This window comes from Limanda limanda, chromosome 18 (genome assembly GCF_963576545.1).
Source record: "Limanda limanda chromosome 18, fLimLim1.1, whole genome shotgun sequence".
Taxonomy (NCBI): Eukaryota; Metazoa; Chordata; class Actinopteri; order Pleuronectiformes; family Pleuronectidae; genus Limanda; species Limanda limanda.
This window is the reverse complement of record NC_083653.1, coordinates 12299968-12318250: the sequence shown is the minus strand read 5'-3', so window position 1 is coordinate 12318250 and position 18283 is coordinate 12299968. Positions and strand designations below refer to the sequence as shown.

Below are 18283 nucleotides of genomic sequence, written 5' to 3'. Positions count from 1 at the left end.
CATCCCTGTCCAGGTCAGGTATCCACACTCGAACCTGCACCAAGGATGTATTGTCCTTTTTCATTCGTCACACTCGTCTTTTTGACCACTTATAGTTCACCTTCCACTTATTTTAATGCACCGCATGTTACCATACTAGTGAATGCACTCAAAATAGAAAGTGTAAGTATAGAAGTATGCTAATTGAGACTCAGCAGTAACAATTGTGTTTGATTAGAGCCAGGAAGTTAAATAGAAAATGTAAAGTCTATTTATTTCACTCTGACATGTCCCTGTTTTGGTGCTTAGCGCTATATTATCAAACTGGGTTTTCACATTGCAACAGAATAGGCTTTTAGAATGAAGACTTATCAGTTTAAAAAAATCATACTATTACATTGGCTGATTTTGTCCAGTTAAGACAGCGCTGCTACTAAAGTCTCACTAGCGTCAAGGAGCAGCTTCTAAACCAGTGGTTCTTAACCTGGGTTCGATCGAACCCCAGGGGTACGGTGAGTCACTCTCAGGGGTTCGGCAGGGGTCAAAACACACACAGTATAGCCCGGTTCACACTAGCAATGTCTGGCCGTTTTTGTCGGCCGTCAAAAAATTGGCTGCCCACAATTTGGTAACACACAATTTTTCTTCGCCGTGTCAGATTGCAAACGTTTTGTTGCTTAGTAAAAATGTGTTACACAAAATAAATTCAGGCTACTCGTATTATTCGTGACGTCACACTCCGCAGTGATAAAGCTGGTTGCAGCTGATCACGCCACATTGCTTATCTTTGATATCTGTGCTGCTTGGTGCGCTCAGTAGTCGACTTGTGGCTGTTGTGATTGTACGTTATTCAGCAGAGCCAGCTTCAACAGCAACTCTTCAGAACAACAACGCTCTCAACGATTTGGTGTCCAAATCGTACCATACCTTATTGCCCTTGAGATACTCACACTGTTTGTTACAACGTATTTGTGCGAGCAATCCTTTTCGATAGTAGACATGAAAATTAAGAAAAGGAACAGACTTTGTTGCGAAAATTATATGAAAGTGGCACTTGCCAAGGTCAAGCCGCGCATTCCCGAACTTGTATCTGAAAGGCAACAGCAAAAGTCACATTGATTTGCAGTAAATAGTCATTGAGTTATGTTTTTGTTGGTTTTCATGGTTGGTTTTGTTCTTTGAACACATTGATTTTGTGTGCAACTGATGCATGGTTCATTTTGTGCACTAACAAATTATATACCTATGTTTTGAAGAAATCATATTTTATTGTTCCAATTACGAAGGGTTCGGTGAATGCACTGATGAAGCTTGCAGGGTTCAGTACCTCCAATAAGGTTAAGAACCACTGTTCTAAACTGTGAGAAAATAATGTCGCAATGTCAATCATTCTGCAACTCCCCACCTTAGAACACCAGTGGACTATAGGAACTAAGGTATTTATCTGCACCTTTGAAATTGCAGAGAAAGACGCCATGTTCTCCAGATCCTGACAAGTTTTGCTCCTGTGCTTCTTTAGTTTTTGGGGGAAAAAGGAAACCATCTTCCCCACTGTGCCGTGTGGGAAGAGCCGAACCTTATCAGAGTCTTGTTACAATAGCTATTCATGTTGTTTATGGATCTGTTGGTTCATTATTCAAGTGCTTTTTTTTTCTTCGTCCTTGTCAGGTTCTGTTTTTATCACTTGTTTTTTAAACGCTCGTGTCCTTGTGTGCGAGTGTGTAATCGGGTTAAAAACCACTTCAAGGCCTCACAGACAAACTCAAACACCTTGTCTATTTGCCTGCTGAAGTGAAGACAACAGGCCTGTGTGTGTCTGTGTGTGCGCATGTGTTTGATTGAGTGATTATGTGTCTAATTGCTTGTTTAAGTGGGCTTGTTTACAGCTTTGGTGCCATATTGGACCTGTTAATCTCGCTGTGTTTGCTTGCAACTCAGCGCGTTGATCCTTGATTTGCTCACTGCTTGTTGTGTGTGTGTCTGTGTGTGTGTTTCCTCGTGTGCGTCACAGCCCACTTTTATTTTTATTTTTTGGCTTCACTGCCTCTTCTTCTGTCACTTTCGATCCTGTCGCGCTGTAAGCAAGGACTGTTTAAGGTTGTGTGTGTATGTGTGTGTGTGTGTGTTTGTGTGCGTGCAAGCTGTTTGTTGCACCACTAAAGCCTAGGGACAGTTAGGATGGAGGGATGAGGGACAGAAAAATCCCGGGAGGAGGAGAGGAAAGGGTGAGAGGAGGAGGAAAGGAGATAGTTATGTGTTGTCTGGCATTCCAAAGAAGCGTTATGATTTAAATGATAAAAGAAGGCTTGGCCATGAATTATGTATTAAGAATTGTACGTGCATAGTAATTCCAATTAGTCTCTGAGCCGGGGTTTAGATCGCGGAGGGAGAGCGAGAGCGGAGAAAGGCGTACACACGAGATGAGAGACGTGCAGCGCGACAACAGAAAACACGCGTGTGAAAGATTGACCAGGCCAATCAGGCAACATTTAGCGGCCACTGAAAACCAGAAGGAAATACAACCTTGTCTGTCTTTCAACGGGCGAGGCAGCAAGAAATGAGAAGGTAATTACAAGAGCCAGAGGGGGGGTTGGACATGGTATGGCTTCAGTTTGATGTGTCAGTTCTCTTGTCATGCTGAGTGTTTGTTCATCCACTCACAGCACACGCCAGCTGCGAGAGCACACACACACACACAGAAGATGCCTCTTGTTTTCGCTCCACTGAAAAGTCCAGACAAGGTGTTGTTTGAGTCTTTAGAGGAGACCTGAAGGAGCTTTTAACCCGACACACACACTAAAACACATCCACCCCAGGACAGGTTTTCATGTTCTCCGAGCCGTTGACCTTTCAGTGAGGGAAAGGTAGGCATGATGGATGTATTCCCCCCTCAATCAGATTCTATTTGCGCTTAAGTCTTTGCAAAAGGCGAGGCCTGGACAGACCACAGAGGAAACTCAAAAGCTCAGAGAGGAGGAGGGAGGAGGAGGGAGGAGGAGGGAGGAGGAGGGAGGATTTGCTGGAGGTGGGAAGCAGCGCAGACGAATGAACAGGTTTGTTAGAGCAGATGGGACGGTGAGCTGCGGAGTCCACTTGGAGGTTGTGTCAGAAGCGCTTTGTACATGACATCGACATCAACCCGAACACAAGGTTCACACGGCTGAGGTGTCCCCGGACAGAATGAATCACCCCCCCCCCCCAACCCCATGTCTACATTCAGACATTAGTGGACCACACGTCAAAGCAGCACCTGTCAACCTCTGTCAGCAAACAAAAACAATACACACTTCACTCCCAACTTTGCCAAGTGAAGCTGAGCTGCGTATACATGCAGTGGATGACAGAAGCGTGTCAGTGTTGTTTTCATCTGTGTTGGATTGGAGCAATGTGGCGAGCCAATCGTAGCTCGCCTTGCAAACCTTGTGACGTATAAGTGAAAGTTGGAAGCAGCTGTGATGCAGTTAAAAAGTTAGATTTCTTATTAATAACCTCGGAAAAACACATTTAAAATGTGAATTGCCCAACTGTCCCCTTGTGAAACCACATTTAAGTTCACTAGATCCGAAAACACAACGTCGAAAGCAAACAAAAAACTTTTATTTAAATTAAAAGATGAAATATCATTTTGTTGTTATTGAGAGCTCGGTGAGGACATTTATCATTAGAGGTTTATAGCTTCGCATAGAGGAAATAACTCGAAGCCGAATTGAGACCCCTAGCCTCAGAACTAAACTGTATCTTTTTTTTTAACTTCAGTTTTTGTATATATTTGATAAACCTGTTGAACCGTATTAATGAGTGAGGTGCTGCTGCACAGCTTTTGTTGCTGCCGGACAGAGACAAGCAAACTGTTTTCCCTTGTTTCCAGTCTGTTCGTCAAGATAAGCCAATCGTGTTCCGGCAGTCGCTGCATATTTAATGGATGGATATGAGAGTGGTATTGAATTTTCTTTTCCAACTTTCTGCAAGGTATTTTTTTTTTTTTTCTGGATTTCTTATTTAATTACAGCCTCTTAAGAATCATTCATTTTGACAGCAGCAATTTGCTAAACCATTGGCATGATGTGATTAGATTTTGATACTTTGATTACACTGAAAGAGGGGAAATGAACATATTGAATTATCACCCATCACTTGCATGAAAGTTCCACAATGCTAATTAATGCAACTTAGTTATTCAATTAATAAGTATTGTTCTTGAGTGTTTTCTTCAGACGAGGGAGGCAGAAAAATGTCTCCCGTGATGTCCACAAGAATATTTAACTGCTGGTGATGAGCCCATTTTCGTTTCAAGCCAGCCTGCGTGTGTAGGCAGGGATCATCTGAACTTTGTCCCTGTTCTCAGCAGTCTACCGTTTATTTCATGCTCGCAGAATGTGTGATCGCTGCAGGAGGAGCGGCGGCGCCTGGAATGCGGCGCTCCTCCTGTACCAGGGACGTATCTGCATCGCTCTGATATCTAGATTCCCCTCCATCCCTCCATCGCCCTGCCGTGCATTCACATCTATTTTCGGCTCCACTGTCAAATCTGCTGTCTGTCTCGACACTGTCAAAGTGTAATAGCCTTGCTGCCATACGTGTGTGTTTGATTGTCAGTGTGTGTGCAGAACCGGGCCTGAGCTGCTGCTTTTCTCTCTTCCATTATGGACGAGGAAAGACAGTGTGTTTACCATGTGTGATTATTCCTGTCCAGATATTGGCCCCAGTGCACGGCAACAAGACTCGATCCTCGTCCTCCGAATCTGAAAATATTTCCCGCAGCCTGAACTCTCATTAATTTCGTATGTAGATGTTTTCTAAACTGGTCGCTCTGCAGTGTTACAGGTGTGATATCTGAAGTATTCACCACGCAGGCCCCTGCCGTTCCACATCCTGATGTTTGGTGTCGTGGCACATTTCAGTCAGTGCCATAAATACGCTCTGCATCTCATTTTCGGAAGACACCTGATGGTATGTGCCATGTAGATCCATGTGTGTTCTCATTAAACACAAACCTGCAGGCATTGTTGTGTCCGTTAACACTTAAAAATAACTAGTGCACAGTTCAGTTCATACAGATGTAAATGATCTAAGTTCACAGTTCCCAAATTGAACTGTGTGTGTAGGTGTGTGAACTCTAACTTTGAGCGTGTTCATGCACAACACTGTCTGCAGGTGATATCAGTGATAAAGCATTGCTCTCGGATCAAATCAAGTCAATGTATTTGTAGCCTTTAAATACACTAACAGCCTCGAAGGCCACAGGAACGTCACTTAAAGTAGAAACGTTTAAGTTTAATGCTACCTTTGAAAATAACTATTATTTGCCGTTTTAGAAGGTGGTTCTGGAGATGGTCAAACTAAAAAATCTCAATATCTTGTGGGCTAGGCTAGCCACCATGCTAACTGCGGTGGTAACAGTGCAAGAACCCGCCGTCACGACTTTAATTCCACTTCTATCATGACACTGTTTCTATAATACCGCCAGGTTAGAAGCAAACACTGGGGAGTAGTTAGTGCCGGGAGTCCCTGCTGACTGTGTGTGGAAGCTGGGAGGGGAGCTAGCTTCAAGCTACACGGAGCTTCAAGCTGTGGAATCAGCAACACAGTTCGGAAACAAGACCGGGGAACCGCTGCGCTAAGAAACGATAACATCAGCATCTTGACCCGCTGGGTGTCACTTTATTTAGTTCTGTTAGTTGCCATGGTTCAGTGTGTGGGACGCAAGCTAACAGATGTAAACAGAGACACGTGGACTTCTTCTTCCCAAATGGGGTAGGCTTCTCTGAGCTCGTCTTCCGTTGCGCCACCTATGGGTTTGGCGGTGAATTTTTTTCTACGTACAGTGGTCGGATTAGTAAAAATCAAAAAGACTCTTTGCCCCCCGTGGAGCCCTCTCCAAGAAACGGAGAACGTAGAAGTATATAAGAGCCTATACTTACTGATGCTGTCACTTCAAACTCTCACTCACGTCAAATCTGTTGTTTATCTGCAGTAAAACTGATCGGAGTGTCTGCCAAAACCAGATTTCTTGTTTGTGTGAAAATGATCACATGATTCTTGGTGGCACAACTGGAAACATTCAATTATGGGATAATGTCGCCTCCACACTGAGAGATGTACACGACTTGCTCCTTTACCCGTCAGGTTTAAAATCCTCTGTGTGTGATATTGAGCTCAAAGAAATCTCAGTGTTCACTGCAGCTGCTCAACTTCCACGTGGAACATTTGTTCTGCCGAGGCTCCAGAATCACAAGTTTGAAGCTGGAGATGTTAAGTTGTCTTGAAGTCCTCTCCCTGGTTTCGAGGTTGCATTTCATTCTCCGGAGAAGTTGGTGCACTTAAAAAATGAATGGATCTGATGCTTTCAGCGCCTGTCTGCCTTCCTCCTCTCCAGCTCGCTCCCTCCATCTTCTCCCCCCGTCTTCTCCCCCCCCACACACGTCATACATTTTCCACACTCCGAAGCCCTCCGGTCTGTCTCATCTCTCTTTCCCCGGCTTAATTCTCATTATAACCGGACGACCTCCTCATCCACCTCCTCCTCCTCGAAATGTCTGTCTATCTTTCTCTCCGTGGCCTCCTCCTCCCTCCCCCAGCTTGTCATGATTCATCCGGACCCGTCTCCCAGTGTTAGGGTGAAATTAAATTATTAGTCACGCATGACATACTGTACTGTATCTTTTTAAGTGTTATGTGTCAACCCCTCCGTGTCACGTTCATCCTTTTGCCGAAGCCTCTATGAATCTTTATTAAAATGGGAATTCCATTAAAATCCTACGGAAACTATGAATCTTGGGATGCAGCGATAATTTGCTCCGCTTGTATTACTACGATGTGAGAGTGGGGGGGCCTTGACAACAGTTGAATGTCTCTCATCGCTCACGTGAGCCGGGGGTCTGTGTTTTTAAGGGTGATTTGTCCTCCAAGGAGCCAGAAATGGAGCGTTGCCGAGGCAGAGATGAGATTCGAGAGTTGAGTTGAGAGAGGAATCCCTTCAGCTCTCCTCTCGCTCTCCGCTGCAGAGGGAGAAGACACGAGCTCCACATTTATAATTGATCCGCCTCAGCTCCAGATCTACCCCCCGAAAGGGACTCGCTGTTGTCTGTGTGAGTTTGTGTGTGTCCGCATGAAGTGTAACGTTGTGTAAAGTTCAAGCTTAATAATGGAGACCGCAAACAGGTGAAAGTCACGGAGTCACGGCCTTTAAACCCCCGACACTCTGCCCCAACGGCATTTAAGTGTGTGTGTGTTTTTTGTGCTTGGGCCATGGGAATGATGATGATGATGGTGATGGTGGTGATGGAGCCCACAAGGTCAAACAGGATGTGACCTGCCACTGTGGCCTCATCAGGTTTCTTCAGGCGTGTAACATCGTAACCGCACACAGACTGATAATATTGCCACTGCAGGAGGAGGCGACAGAAACATGTTGCCACAGTAATTACTGTGGCGTGAAAATCACATTCATCTAGGAGCCATTTGATTTGTGTCATCAACCACTGAAGCTGCTTTCAGGCAATTTCCTGAAATGTTCCAGAGAGGCTGGAGAACCTAAATGTCCAAATCAAATGCTTTTCCTGCCGGCCCCTTGGTAAAATATTTGGAGAATGTCAGAGTGATCTCATCTGAGAATATATTGGAGAAATGTCCAGAATATTCACAGCCAGGGAGTGGGAGTGTTGATGGTGTTTGAAACACATGACAGATGCAATCTAATTAAAACCAAAACATACTTTCTATATCTTAGCATGAAAAAGAGGCAACATCCACATTAAAGATGCAGACGAAAATGTTAACTTGGAAATACAAGATTGAAGAGCTATTGACTGTTGTATTGACAGCAGGACGATGGGTCATGTCCTGCCTCCTGCATGATTGAAACGTAGGTGGTGTCGTCTCCTGCTGCCGTCCTCACATGTGAAAGACAAAGTCTGGAAAATGTCCGGACTTGGAGTTCACGTCTGGAAACGGCTTAAAAATATCTGCTGTCTGACTGCTGGTCACCGCGGAGAGACTGTCTGCCTCATGCTTTGTAAAACTTCTGGAGCTTTATCTTTGCACACGTTCTTCTCAGTGATGAAAAAAGGTAATCACACTTTAAAAGACAAATCTCTCCTGACCCTGTCTCCACGTGTCTCCTCTTCTCCTTCCAGGAGACGGCTGCCTCCAGCGACGCCGAGCTCCTGTCGCTGCTCCTGGACGCCGGGCTCCTGGTGGGCTGCGTCTCCTCGGCCCTGTACCCCCTGCTCAGCTCCCACATGCTGTCCCACCAGCAGGAGGGGGGGGGCTGGGACGTGGAGAAGGCTGCAGCCGAGCTGATGGCGGCGGGCCACAGGCCGGAGGCGGGCTCCCTGCTGCTGGCTCACCGCGGAACTCACCAGGGCCAGTTCACCTTCAACTCGGCATTGGCTGTTCTCCGGAAGTGGCTGTGAGGGGAGAGTGCAGCGGGAAGTGGGGGGGGGGGGCAGTTGGGACCACGGCCACAGACCACGGTGATGAAACAGGTTTAGGGAGGAAGAGCAGGATGGCGTCTGAAGAAATGAGCATGAGTGGAGACTAGAAGCGATATGAAGCTGTACCCCTGAGGGTTCATCAACTGAGCAGCTGCACCATAGATGTATATAAAGACCAGATGTCTCGTTCGACGGAGCTGGACGTCCCCACATGGCGGCCATCTTGCCAGAGGCAGCTCGCTCACCCATAACATTGTGTTGGTAGTGGTAAATCACCATAACTTGCTCAATTTTTAAACGGTCTGGTTTGTTTTAAACGTCAGAGATGTAGTTATGACACTGCATAAATTATTCCATTTTTAAAAAAATAACATAATTATTCATAAGTATGCAGTGTCATATCTACATCTCTGACATTTATAATCTCTGACATTTATAACATTGTTATAAACGTCAGAGATGTAGTTATGACACTGCATAAATTATTCAATTTAAAAAAAAATAACATAATTATTCATAAGTATGCAGTGTCATATCTACATCTCTGACATTTATAACATTGTTATAAACGTCAGAGATGTAGTTATGACACTGCATAGATTATTCAATTTTTTTAAAAATAACATAATTATTCATAAGTATGCAGTGTCATATCTACATCTCAGACGTTTATAACAAACCAGACCGTTTCAAAATCGGTTGAAAATTGAGCAAGTTATGGTTATTTACCTCTACCAACACAATGTTATGGGTGAGCGAGCTGCCTCTGGCAAGATGGCCGCCTTGTGGGGACGTTCGACTCCGTTGGCCGGCAACGCAGACGAGACATCTAGTGTTTATATATATCTATGAGCTGCACAGCATCCGCCCTCACGGTATTAGACCAGATTCCTTCTATAGAGAAACATCCGCTCGATTAAAGACTTGCACATTCATAAACACACAAACCTCTGCTGTCATGAAGGAATATCCAGACAGAGCTGTTCAGAAAATGCACTTTTCTGCTGCTTACATCTATGTGTGCATGCGCTGCATCCCTTTGTGTGCTGGGGTAATTGAGCAGTAGCCGTGGAAACAGTGGGTGGATATTAGCCTATTGTTCTGTGACAGGTTTGCCTCTTTGACGTCCCATCGTTAAACACCCTGCCTCGGCTCCATTGTTTCCCCCTAATAATGTCTAATTAATTCCTGCTAAACAAATTAGCCCCGGAGCCGCCCCGCGCCCGTCTGTGCAAACGCACAAACACTGAACACAAGCGCAGCCCCCCCGTCGCTATCGTGTTGCGCTAATGATGATGCGGACTAATAGTATTTGTGTGTGTTGACGCAGTGATGCTGTTGCTATAATATTTTAGTCTGTTCCACGATTCAGAGCTGAAATAAAGACAAATCATAACATGACACTGAGCTGTGGTTTGATTTTAATTGTGTCACATTTGTTTTTTTTATCATAATTGTTCTGGTCGAACACAATCGTTTTCAAATGAACACTTTTCAATGGATTTCTGTGAATCTGCGTCTTTTTACTTCTCTTTTTAATGAATGAGTTCCATCTCGTTTTGAATGCACTCAAATCGTTCACATTATAATTACAGCAATTTTACATTGTTCCAGGGAAATTACAGCCCTCTGATCATTTGTGTTTCAGCTTGGCCCCGGAATGCTCGCGTTTTGTCACACAATCATTCCCGAGCAGTTCAGCAAAGTGTTTCCTCTCGTCAGCACACACACACACCAAGTGCTTTCACCTGCCTGTCAAATCTGCTGAGGCCAAAATCATTTATACATTGTTTCTTCTTTCCAGCTCTTTAAACTGATAACAGTTTTTTTCCTTTTTTTTTTAACAGAAATAAGTTGCTGGAAAATAATCGGGGGGGGAGAAACAATAATCTAAGTGTCTAATGATCTTGTTTGTCTAAGCGCTTTTTAAGACCAGGTCGAAAATGAAACATGGGGGGGGGGGGGGGTGCTGACTGGAGCTCCCCAGAGCAACCGGTTTAGTTTGGTCTGCGCACAAACACTGAACCTGCCCATCAAATAGAAACATGATGTTAATGAAGAGTGGGAGGAGAACACAGGGTTTGAGTAGAGGAAACATCAGCTTTTTCCTCTAGATTTTGTTAGACTTTCTTCCAGATTTTGTAATTGCATTGCAAAGGAAATAGCAATAACTCTCTCATAGTAATGGTGGCTAGCTCTGTTATCTCACAGCAAGAAGGTTCCTGCTTCCAATCTCGGTTTAATCAAGTGACTTGGCATGTTTTGGGTTTTCTCCAGGTACACTATATCCATTATCAGACAATCCCTGCTCGTATCAGGTCAAATCTGGAGACCTGACTACACCCTTCAGTGTAGATAATGGATGGATCAACACTACGGTCACTGACATCAACAACAAGCTTCTTATCCCGATGGGGCCTTATAGGGAATTGTTTCCCTCTCCTTTTAGATTTAAAACAACTTATCAGTGGCCTTTAAAGAAAAAGCAGCATTGTGCTTGAGTTAATTATCCAGATGCAGCTTGTAGAAGATGAGCAGTGACTCTACTTGATGGCGACCGTATGGAATTGTGGCACTGATGGCTTCAAGGCCAGTTTAAATTTGATCAGGCTGTAATAAGCAGATCATGTTTCCACATTTGCTTGTTAACTTTCTGCTGCTGCACTTAATCCCTTAATTACTGCGTTCGCTCCGCAAGGATTTCTGCACTCACCCTGGCAAAGACTTTTTTCCAGACAAAATAAAAGTTAATTTCTTTTCATTCCTTGCTCGGATAAGTTTCCATTTGGTCTGGTTTTGTTTGCGTTTTCCTCATCATTTCCCCCCATGAGCGCCCCAGTGCTGCCTCCCTGCTTAACCCCTCTCCCATTTGTGGAAGCTTAACACCAGCCCCAATAAGAAAATAGATTATTTCAGCACTGTGAAATATTCCGCAGTAATTCCCGGTGGCGTGCAGCGTTTAGAGCAGCTGCCGGAGCAGAGCGGCTCCTATCCCTGGCCGGCCAGAAATCACCCATTCATAACAGACGAGGGTGGGGGGGCCCGTGGTCGCTCTGCATTGAACAAGAGAGTAATGACGAGACAAAAAAAGGAGACGATGCTCGTGTAAGTGATGGGGCCCACAAGAAAACACCGAGCTTTCCAATGGGCCCTCTGCAGATCCGCCTGAGCTCAGGAAGCGTCGACATTTTACCACGACAAGGAAATAATACTGCAGAGATTAATGGTTTAATTTCACCGGCTCCGGCTGTGAGCTTTTCACAGGACGCCGCGCCAGTGTCGGGATGTTTCATTGTTATTCTGGACTTTGCAGACAATATACCGATGTTTGTCCCCTGGTGCCAAAAGACTTCCTATCAACACCGCAAAGTGAATTAAATTGGTCTCCGATGGAAACCGAGCCGGATTTGTTGGAGCCCTCGAGCTACAACAGGAGACCACTCATGGTCCTGGTCAGCGTGAAATCAAGTCTTTGTCCCAAACTAACAAGATTACACCAGGCCTAGTTGTCATCAATCCTGGAGTGTTAGATCCTACACACACACAGACAAACACACACACACACACCTTTGGTTTGAATGCTCTAACTTAGTGGTACAGCTCAGATAACGCTTGAGCAAACGCTAAAGTGTCAGACGAACACTAAAATGTGTGAATCAGAATCAGAATCAGAATTATTTTATTTGCCAGGTATGTTTGCACATACAGGAAATTGCCTTGGTGTCATTGGTCCATTACTTTTGAACATAAAACAACAATATAAAAAACAACAAAATATAAGAAATAGAATAAAATCAAATAGAATAAAATAAAATAAAGTATATATACATATATACAGTATACAGAAAGAGCTCCAACAAAAATGTACAAAGCTTGGCTGAGGAGGAGGGAGACGTTAAATACTGAAGAACAGAGAGAATGAGAGGTCAGAGGATTTTACATAAGAGACCAAAAAAACAACGAAAAGAGGGACGGATGAAAGGGGACCGGGGCGGGCGAGGTCCGAGCGGATAAGCGCTGCAGTGTTTTCACCGGCAGAGTGTTTCGACCCCGTCTTGATTAGTTGTGTTGACCCCCATAAACTCCGGGGACCCTTCCTGCCGCTTGTTTGTTTAAAACACACACAAACACACACACACACACACACACACCTGCAATGCCAAGCAGCCTCTCACCCACCGTCCACACAGCCCATGCATCTTAATTCTCGGCTGCTGTTGTCTCAGCAAACACTCAGGGTGCAAATAATGAACTTCATCACAAATGTTATTTCCCAGCGAAGCCCCTGTTCTGTTTAAAGCTGTTTTACTAAATTGAGATCTATCACTTGACCAACTCCAGCCCGTTGTTTCGGTTCAGGTGAATGTGTGTGAAGGATGTGTCCTAACCGTTACTACCTAACTTTTATATATGTACATGTGTATTGTGAAGCGTGATACTGATGGAATCATTTGAAGATTGGAATGATGCGATCTGGTTTCCTGAGTTTCTTGGCGGTTTGTGGAAGGTCGGTTTGTTTCCATGCCTCAGGCCGCCAGAGGCTCTAGAAGCCGCCTGATGAAGAAAGTATTTTACAGCCTCCAAAGGGAGTTTTTCCTCAGGAACTGGTTGAAACCATAACAGAGCTGAAAAGAAGAGGGAATATTGAACTCATATCAGATGAGAGCAACCTACCTGCTATGTTCAAAACCAAAAGGAGCTGCAGAATGTTACGGGTTCTTCCTTCCTCCAACAGCTCCTGAACATTGAATGGAAATCGGATAATAAGGTTTATAAGTAATCGCAGACGGACAAACAAAAACAAAACCTCCTAGATGAAGGTGACATGGCTGTGCAGGATGTTTATAAAAACAGGCAACACAACAAAGAATCAGTTCCTCAGAATCTCACAACCATCAGTGTTTAGATTCACTGGACTCTTAATGACAGGTACTGATTATAGATGATTCCCTCAATGATCAGCAAACACACATCTCGGCCTCTCAGTCTCTCCCCATCTGGATTTACTTGAAGTTGCAAGTTCTTTAAAAAATGCAGCAGGTATGTTTTTGTGCGTTCTAATACATTTACCACTTATGACAAATCTTGCCCTCTTTTCATATGTATATATAGATAGATATATATATGTGTGTGTGTTTTTTTTGCAGACCCCTCATCACGTCTTGTCTAATATTCGGACCAAACAGTTGAAGCTGACAAAGCCAAGCTGAGGATAAAACGGCGTCTGTCTTTATGGATCTCAGCCTCTCATAATTACCTGAGGTATAATTTCTCTTTTATTGACTTGCAGCCTCATTTTGAAGTCAAGTCTGACTCCTCGACTGACACGTTTCTCCTTCACATGCTGCTAAACATGAACCAAGGTCCTTTTCACACCTGACAACTGTTTGAAGGAGATCAATAGTGAAATGAACATTTAACATCCAATGCATTTGTTCTTAGGAAAAAACGACGACAATCTTCTCGAGGGTTCTGCTTGTTCTCGAGCGCTCAGACAGATTGCGAGCAGGTCGGGGACACGTTGTTAATGTCGACCTCCCCTTACAGTTGCAGGTTTAGCAAACACAGTGTCGGAAAGTGTCAGCGTTCTTAGGCACAGGATCTTACAAATGCTCTCCTCGTCTTAGTGGAAGTTTTCTCTTGGAAAAAAAAAAGGCTTTTACCTTGTGCCCTACGTCCTCTGTGGAAAGTGCAGGAGCGAGAGAAAGAGGAAACATGAAACAGGTGAAAGAAATAGTGTTTTCACTCCAGGAAATCCTTCACACGCCTTCCACACTGTCAACACTCTGAGTCCTGGGAAATCATTCACCCTCCACGGCCCCGTTTGTACCCTTTGCCTTTAGTCTGCATCCATCTTGTCTTGCTCGGTTTTGACCTGCGACCTTTGCCTCTACGGAGAAACTGTCTGTCTAGCAGCTCCTGCACATGTAGTACAGTGAAATACATAGATATGGAGGAAAAAACACCTTCTAACAGAGGCAGATTGGAAAAGAGAGAGAGAGAGATGTAGAAATGTAAAGAATTGAAGAACAACGAAGGATGTGGAATTACTGAAGGTCAAAAACAATGTGGAGAAGGAGACAAAGAAGAGGGAATAACAGAAGGGGTTGGAGGAGGATGCTACTGCAGGGTTTGCATTCTATGGGTGGGTGGGGGTGTCTCAGTATAACAGAATTCACAAACACCAGTGTGTTAGGTTAAGTGTTGGGTTGAGTTCAGATGTGTTGATCAGTAGGCATGCAATATTTCCTCCTCTGGTGTTATAGTGGGAGGGAGTGTGTCACTTCACTCAGAGACTCAGTGTTTCCTCGTTCACTCACAAGTGAACACGATGGAGATCCCCTTAAAAACACTGCTCCACAGCGCTGCTAGTGGTCAAAAATCCCACAGGCCTCCTTTAATCACCGATGCACAGTTGAGCAATGTCATCTTTGCTGTGCATAGTGAAAATGCACTGCAAAAAAAACTATTGAACTGACTGTTTTGCTTCTTTTATCGACCAACAACTTGTACGAGAACATCTCTGATAGGTGCCGTTCGACCCGACTGCTCTTGAGATTCAGCCACTGATGCTAAATCAAGGTAAGACCCAACCCGCCCACTGGGAGAGTGTTGTTGTCCTTATAGAAGCTTTGTTACAAAGGACAGAGAATATAAGTTACAATAAATGGAAATTGATAATCTGTTATAATATTACGAGTTTACTTGAGAACATGTGAACAGTATCTCTGGGACAAAGGTCTTCATGTTGTGGCCACTTTGGTTACACATGCATCCAAAATCCTTCAAATGTGACTTAACCTTTCCCTTTGTTACCCTGGTGCACACCTATTGATTTATGATTAATTGATTTAAATTGTTTCCTATCTAGAATTGGTCCAATGTAATTTCACCATTTTCAACGATGGTAAAGTTTCCCTATAGATAGAGAAGTCACATTCTTGATACACTTTATCTGATTGTTTTAAAATGTGTATCACTGAATGATACATTTGCACAGTCAAAATAAAAAGTGATAAATTAGAGAATGTTCAGTGGCGCCATTTAAATCCATCACTCCGTTGTAATTGAGGTGCCGTGTCTGAGTTAAATGGGCGGAAGCACTTAACAGCTGTCAGGTGATGTTTTATCTACTAATTAATATTTAAGTGCCTTTAAACTGAAATTGCCCAAATATAATCAAACCACTTGATTCATGCATCTCCCGAAAAGTGTGGATGTGGCTGATTTTCATTATTATCCCGTCCTCAGACCAAGTGAGTGTCAGATGTTTAAAATTCACACTGTCGAGCTAAAATGGCCGAAAATGAGAACTCGTTAACACATTTGACTTCTGTGACGACAAATTATTCCACAAAGGTCAAGATTCGTGTTATTTTTAGCCGAGATGACACATTGGTCAGAAGCGGTCCAGCATACAATGTGGGTTTCATCATCTGATCCTTTCTGGAGGAAATTACAAGCAGAAGATGCTTCGTCTGAATAGTTTGTTTTCTAGATACCGAGCTTACAACTTACAAAAAGGTGGAAGAAAATGTTATGGGTCACGTCCAACTTCCAAGTCTCAGATATGATGGAAAAAAAGGGTTTAACTCTAAATGAATAATCCGCACAGTGAAAAGTTTGCGGTGCTCTGGAATGATGTGGTGGTGCCTCTAAACGACAAAGTTACACAACCATTGCGACTGAAAGTTTGGAGCCCGGCATACAGAAAGGGTCTCTGTCTCTGTGATTGCATTCCGAAAAAATCAGTGGAGACTCTCTCGACATCTGTGGTGTCAACTTCAACTTGAAAACCTTTTAGAATTTCTTAAAACAAGTGAAACATTTTGCCAGCAGCGTGAGGTTCTCCTCAAATGTTGAACCGTGGCAGAATGAGGCCGCGGCTGAAAAGGAAAAAAAGTGACAGTTGATTCGATGGAATTGATGAAACGAGTTGATTTGCATTGGAGCCACGTGCGTTTAACTCCCACAGCTGGTAAAAAGTCTGATGGATTGTAACATTTAATAATAGATCAATATGGAGTGTTCGTGAAGCGAGGCCATCGGAGAAGTTCAGAGCCGTGAATATTTGAAATAATGAAAGAAATAAAAGCTGCATTATAAAAAAACTGCCTGATGACACGAGACGGAGGCGAAAAACATCTTTGTATCTTTGAGCATCACATGTTTCCACAGCGGCTTTATTATACTGAGGATAGAACATGTCAGTAATGGGTTGTATTTCACACCAAGACATTAACACCCCGTCCTCTTTTACAGGCACATTTCACATCCTCATAAGCTGTCACTGACGGCCGAATGCTCCTCACACTGGCAGGTTGCTCAGCTGTTTAGGAAATTAGAGGAGAGCGCTGCCGAGGAGGTGGAGGGCTGTGTGAGACGGGGGGGGCAGAACAGTGTGGGTGGAAGTTCAAAACTGGAGATCCAGGACGACTGAAGGATGGTTAGTGAGCGTCTGAGCACGGAGCGGAGGCAGGAGATGGGAGGAGAAGAGTGAGATCAAGGGTTTCTACAAGTGTCTGGAGCTCAGCTGCATGAATGAAATACAATTCTCGCCAAAGATAAATCCCTCATCAGGCGTTTTACTGATTATCGTCTCACACGTTGGTCCAAAACCTCCCATAGGCGCTTGAGTGGGTTGAAGTCTAGTGATTGCGAGGGTCATAAAATGTGATTCATACTCATTTAACCATTCATATATAGTACGTGTATATACTAGTGGTGGGGGAAAAAAATCGATTCTGTTCAGTACCGCGATATTTTGCGCACGCGATTATATCGATACTGTAGCACAATTGCAATATTTTTTTTTTTAATACTTTATTTACAATTATATATGTAACAGCCCCTGGCTAGCAAAGCATGCCGAGGAGAGTTTCAGAAATTAAAAGATACCTAGTGTGTATGCAGAAAGGATGTTCTCCACTGCAGGAGCTATAGTAACGGCCCAGAGGAGCACTTTAACATCTGAGCATGTTGACCAACTGCTTTTTCTGAACAAAAATGCCAATATTCCCAATTGAATTTAACATTTTGGGTCATGACCTTGCAGCCAACTGGACTGGACTCTAGTAGTACACATTTGTGTATTTTTCTCAATTTGATTGAAGCTCTAGGATACTCTTATTTATCTGATTATTCTCAGGTTTATGTTACTCTATTATGTCTGCTTTATGTTACTGTATTGTATTTAAATAATTGTAAGATTTGTGCTGGGAGCTCAGTGTTCATGTGAGAGGTCTCCTATTCAGAAAATAATTACAAAGGTCCTGTGTCCTGAATGTTCAAGGACAAAGTTTTTGCACTACCCTTTCTTAGTTATTGCACTTCAGTTAATGTGTAGAAGACAATGTTGTTCACAGAAGTGAGTTGAGCAGTCTTATTTTCTTCATTTTTTGTAATGCCTTTGAATAATATGGGGGACATGAATCGCAGTATATCGCAGAATTGAATCGCAATACTTGCAGTATCGCAATATATCGCAGAATCTCAATACTATTGAATCGTGGCCCAAATATCGCAATACTATTGAATCGTCACATTTTTGCCAATTCCCACCCCTAGTATATACAGAGTATATACGTTTCATGCCGGCTGTGGCTTAATGCACATCAACTGGAGGAGGAATAGAGGAAAGGAGAGGAATCTGGGTAATACTTTATACAAAGTGGAGTAAAAGTTTCATCAGCTGTGTGTGTGTGTGTGGCTGAGGGAAGCTTGTACCTATACGAGTGCATGCATGTACGTACACTGTATGATTGCATGTGTGTGTGCGCTCCACCCACGTGTGCTGAATATCAATTCTGCTCCTTTTCTCTGTGTGCAATTTTGTGTGCTTCTCACACTTTAAGAATGTGTGCATGTGT

At 43.6% G+C, this 18283-nt stretch overlaps 1 protein-coding gene across 1 annotated transcript in view; it reads left to right on the top strand.

Moving 5' to 3' along the window:
* The window catches only part of nbas (NBAS subunit of NRZ tethering complex), a 150702-nt gene extending 142302 nt beyond the window's left edge, over nucleotides 1-8400 (top strand). Inside the window, exon 53 of the mRNA XM_061092083.1 lies at nucleotides 8115-8400. Within this exon, the coding sequence (XP_060948066.1) occupies nucleotides 8115-8393 (279 nt within the window). The 3' untranslated portion in view covers nucleotides 8394-8400. The remainder of the gene's footprint in view (nucleotides 1-8114) is intronic.
* The last annotated feature ends 9883 nt before the right edge of the window (nucleotides 8401-18283 follow it).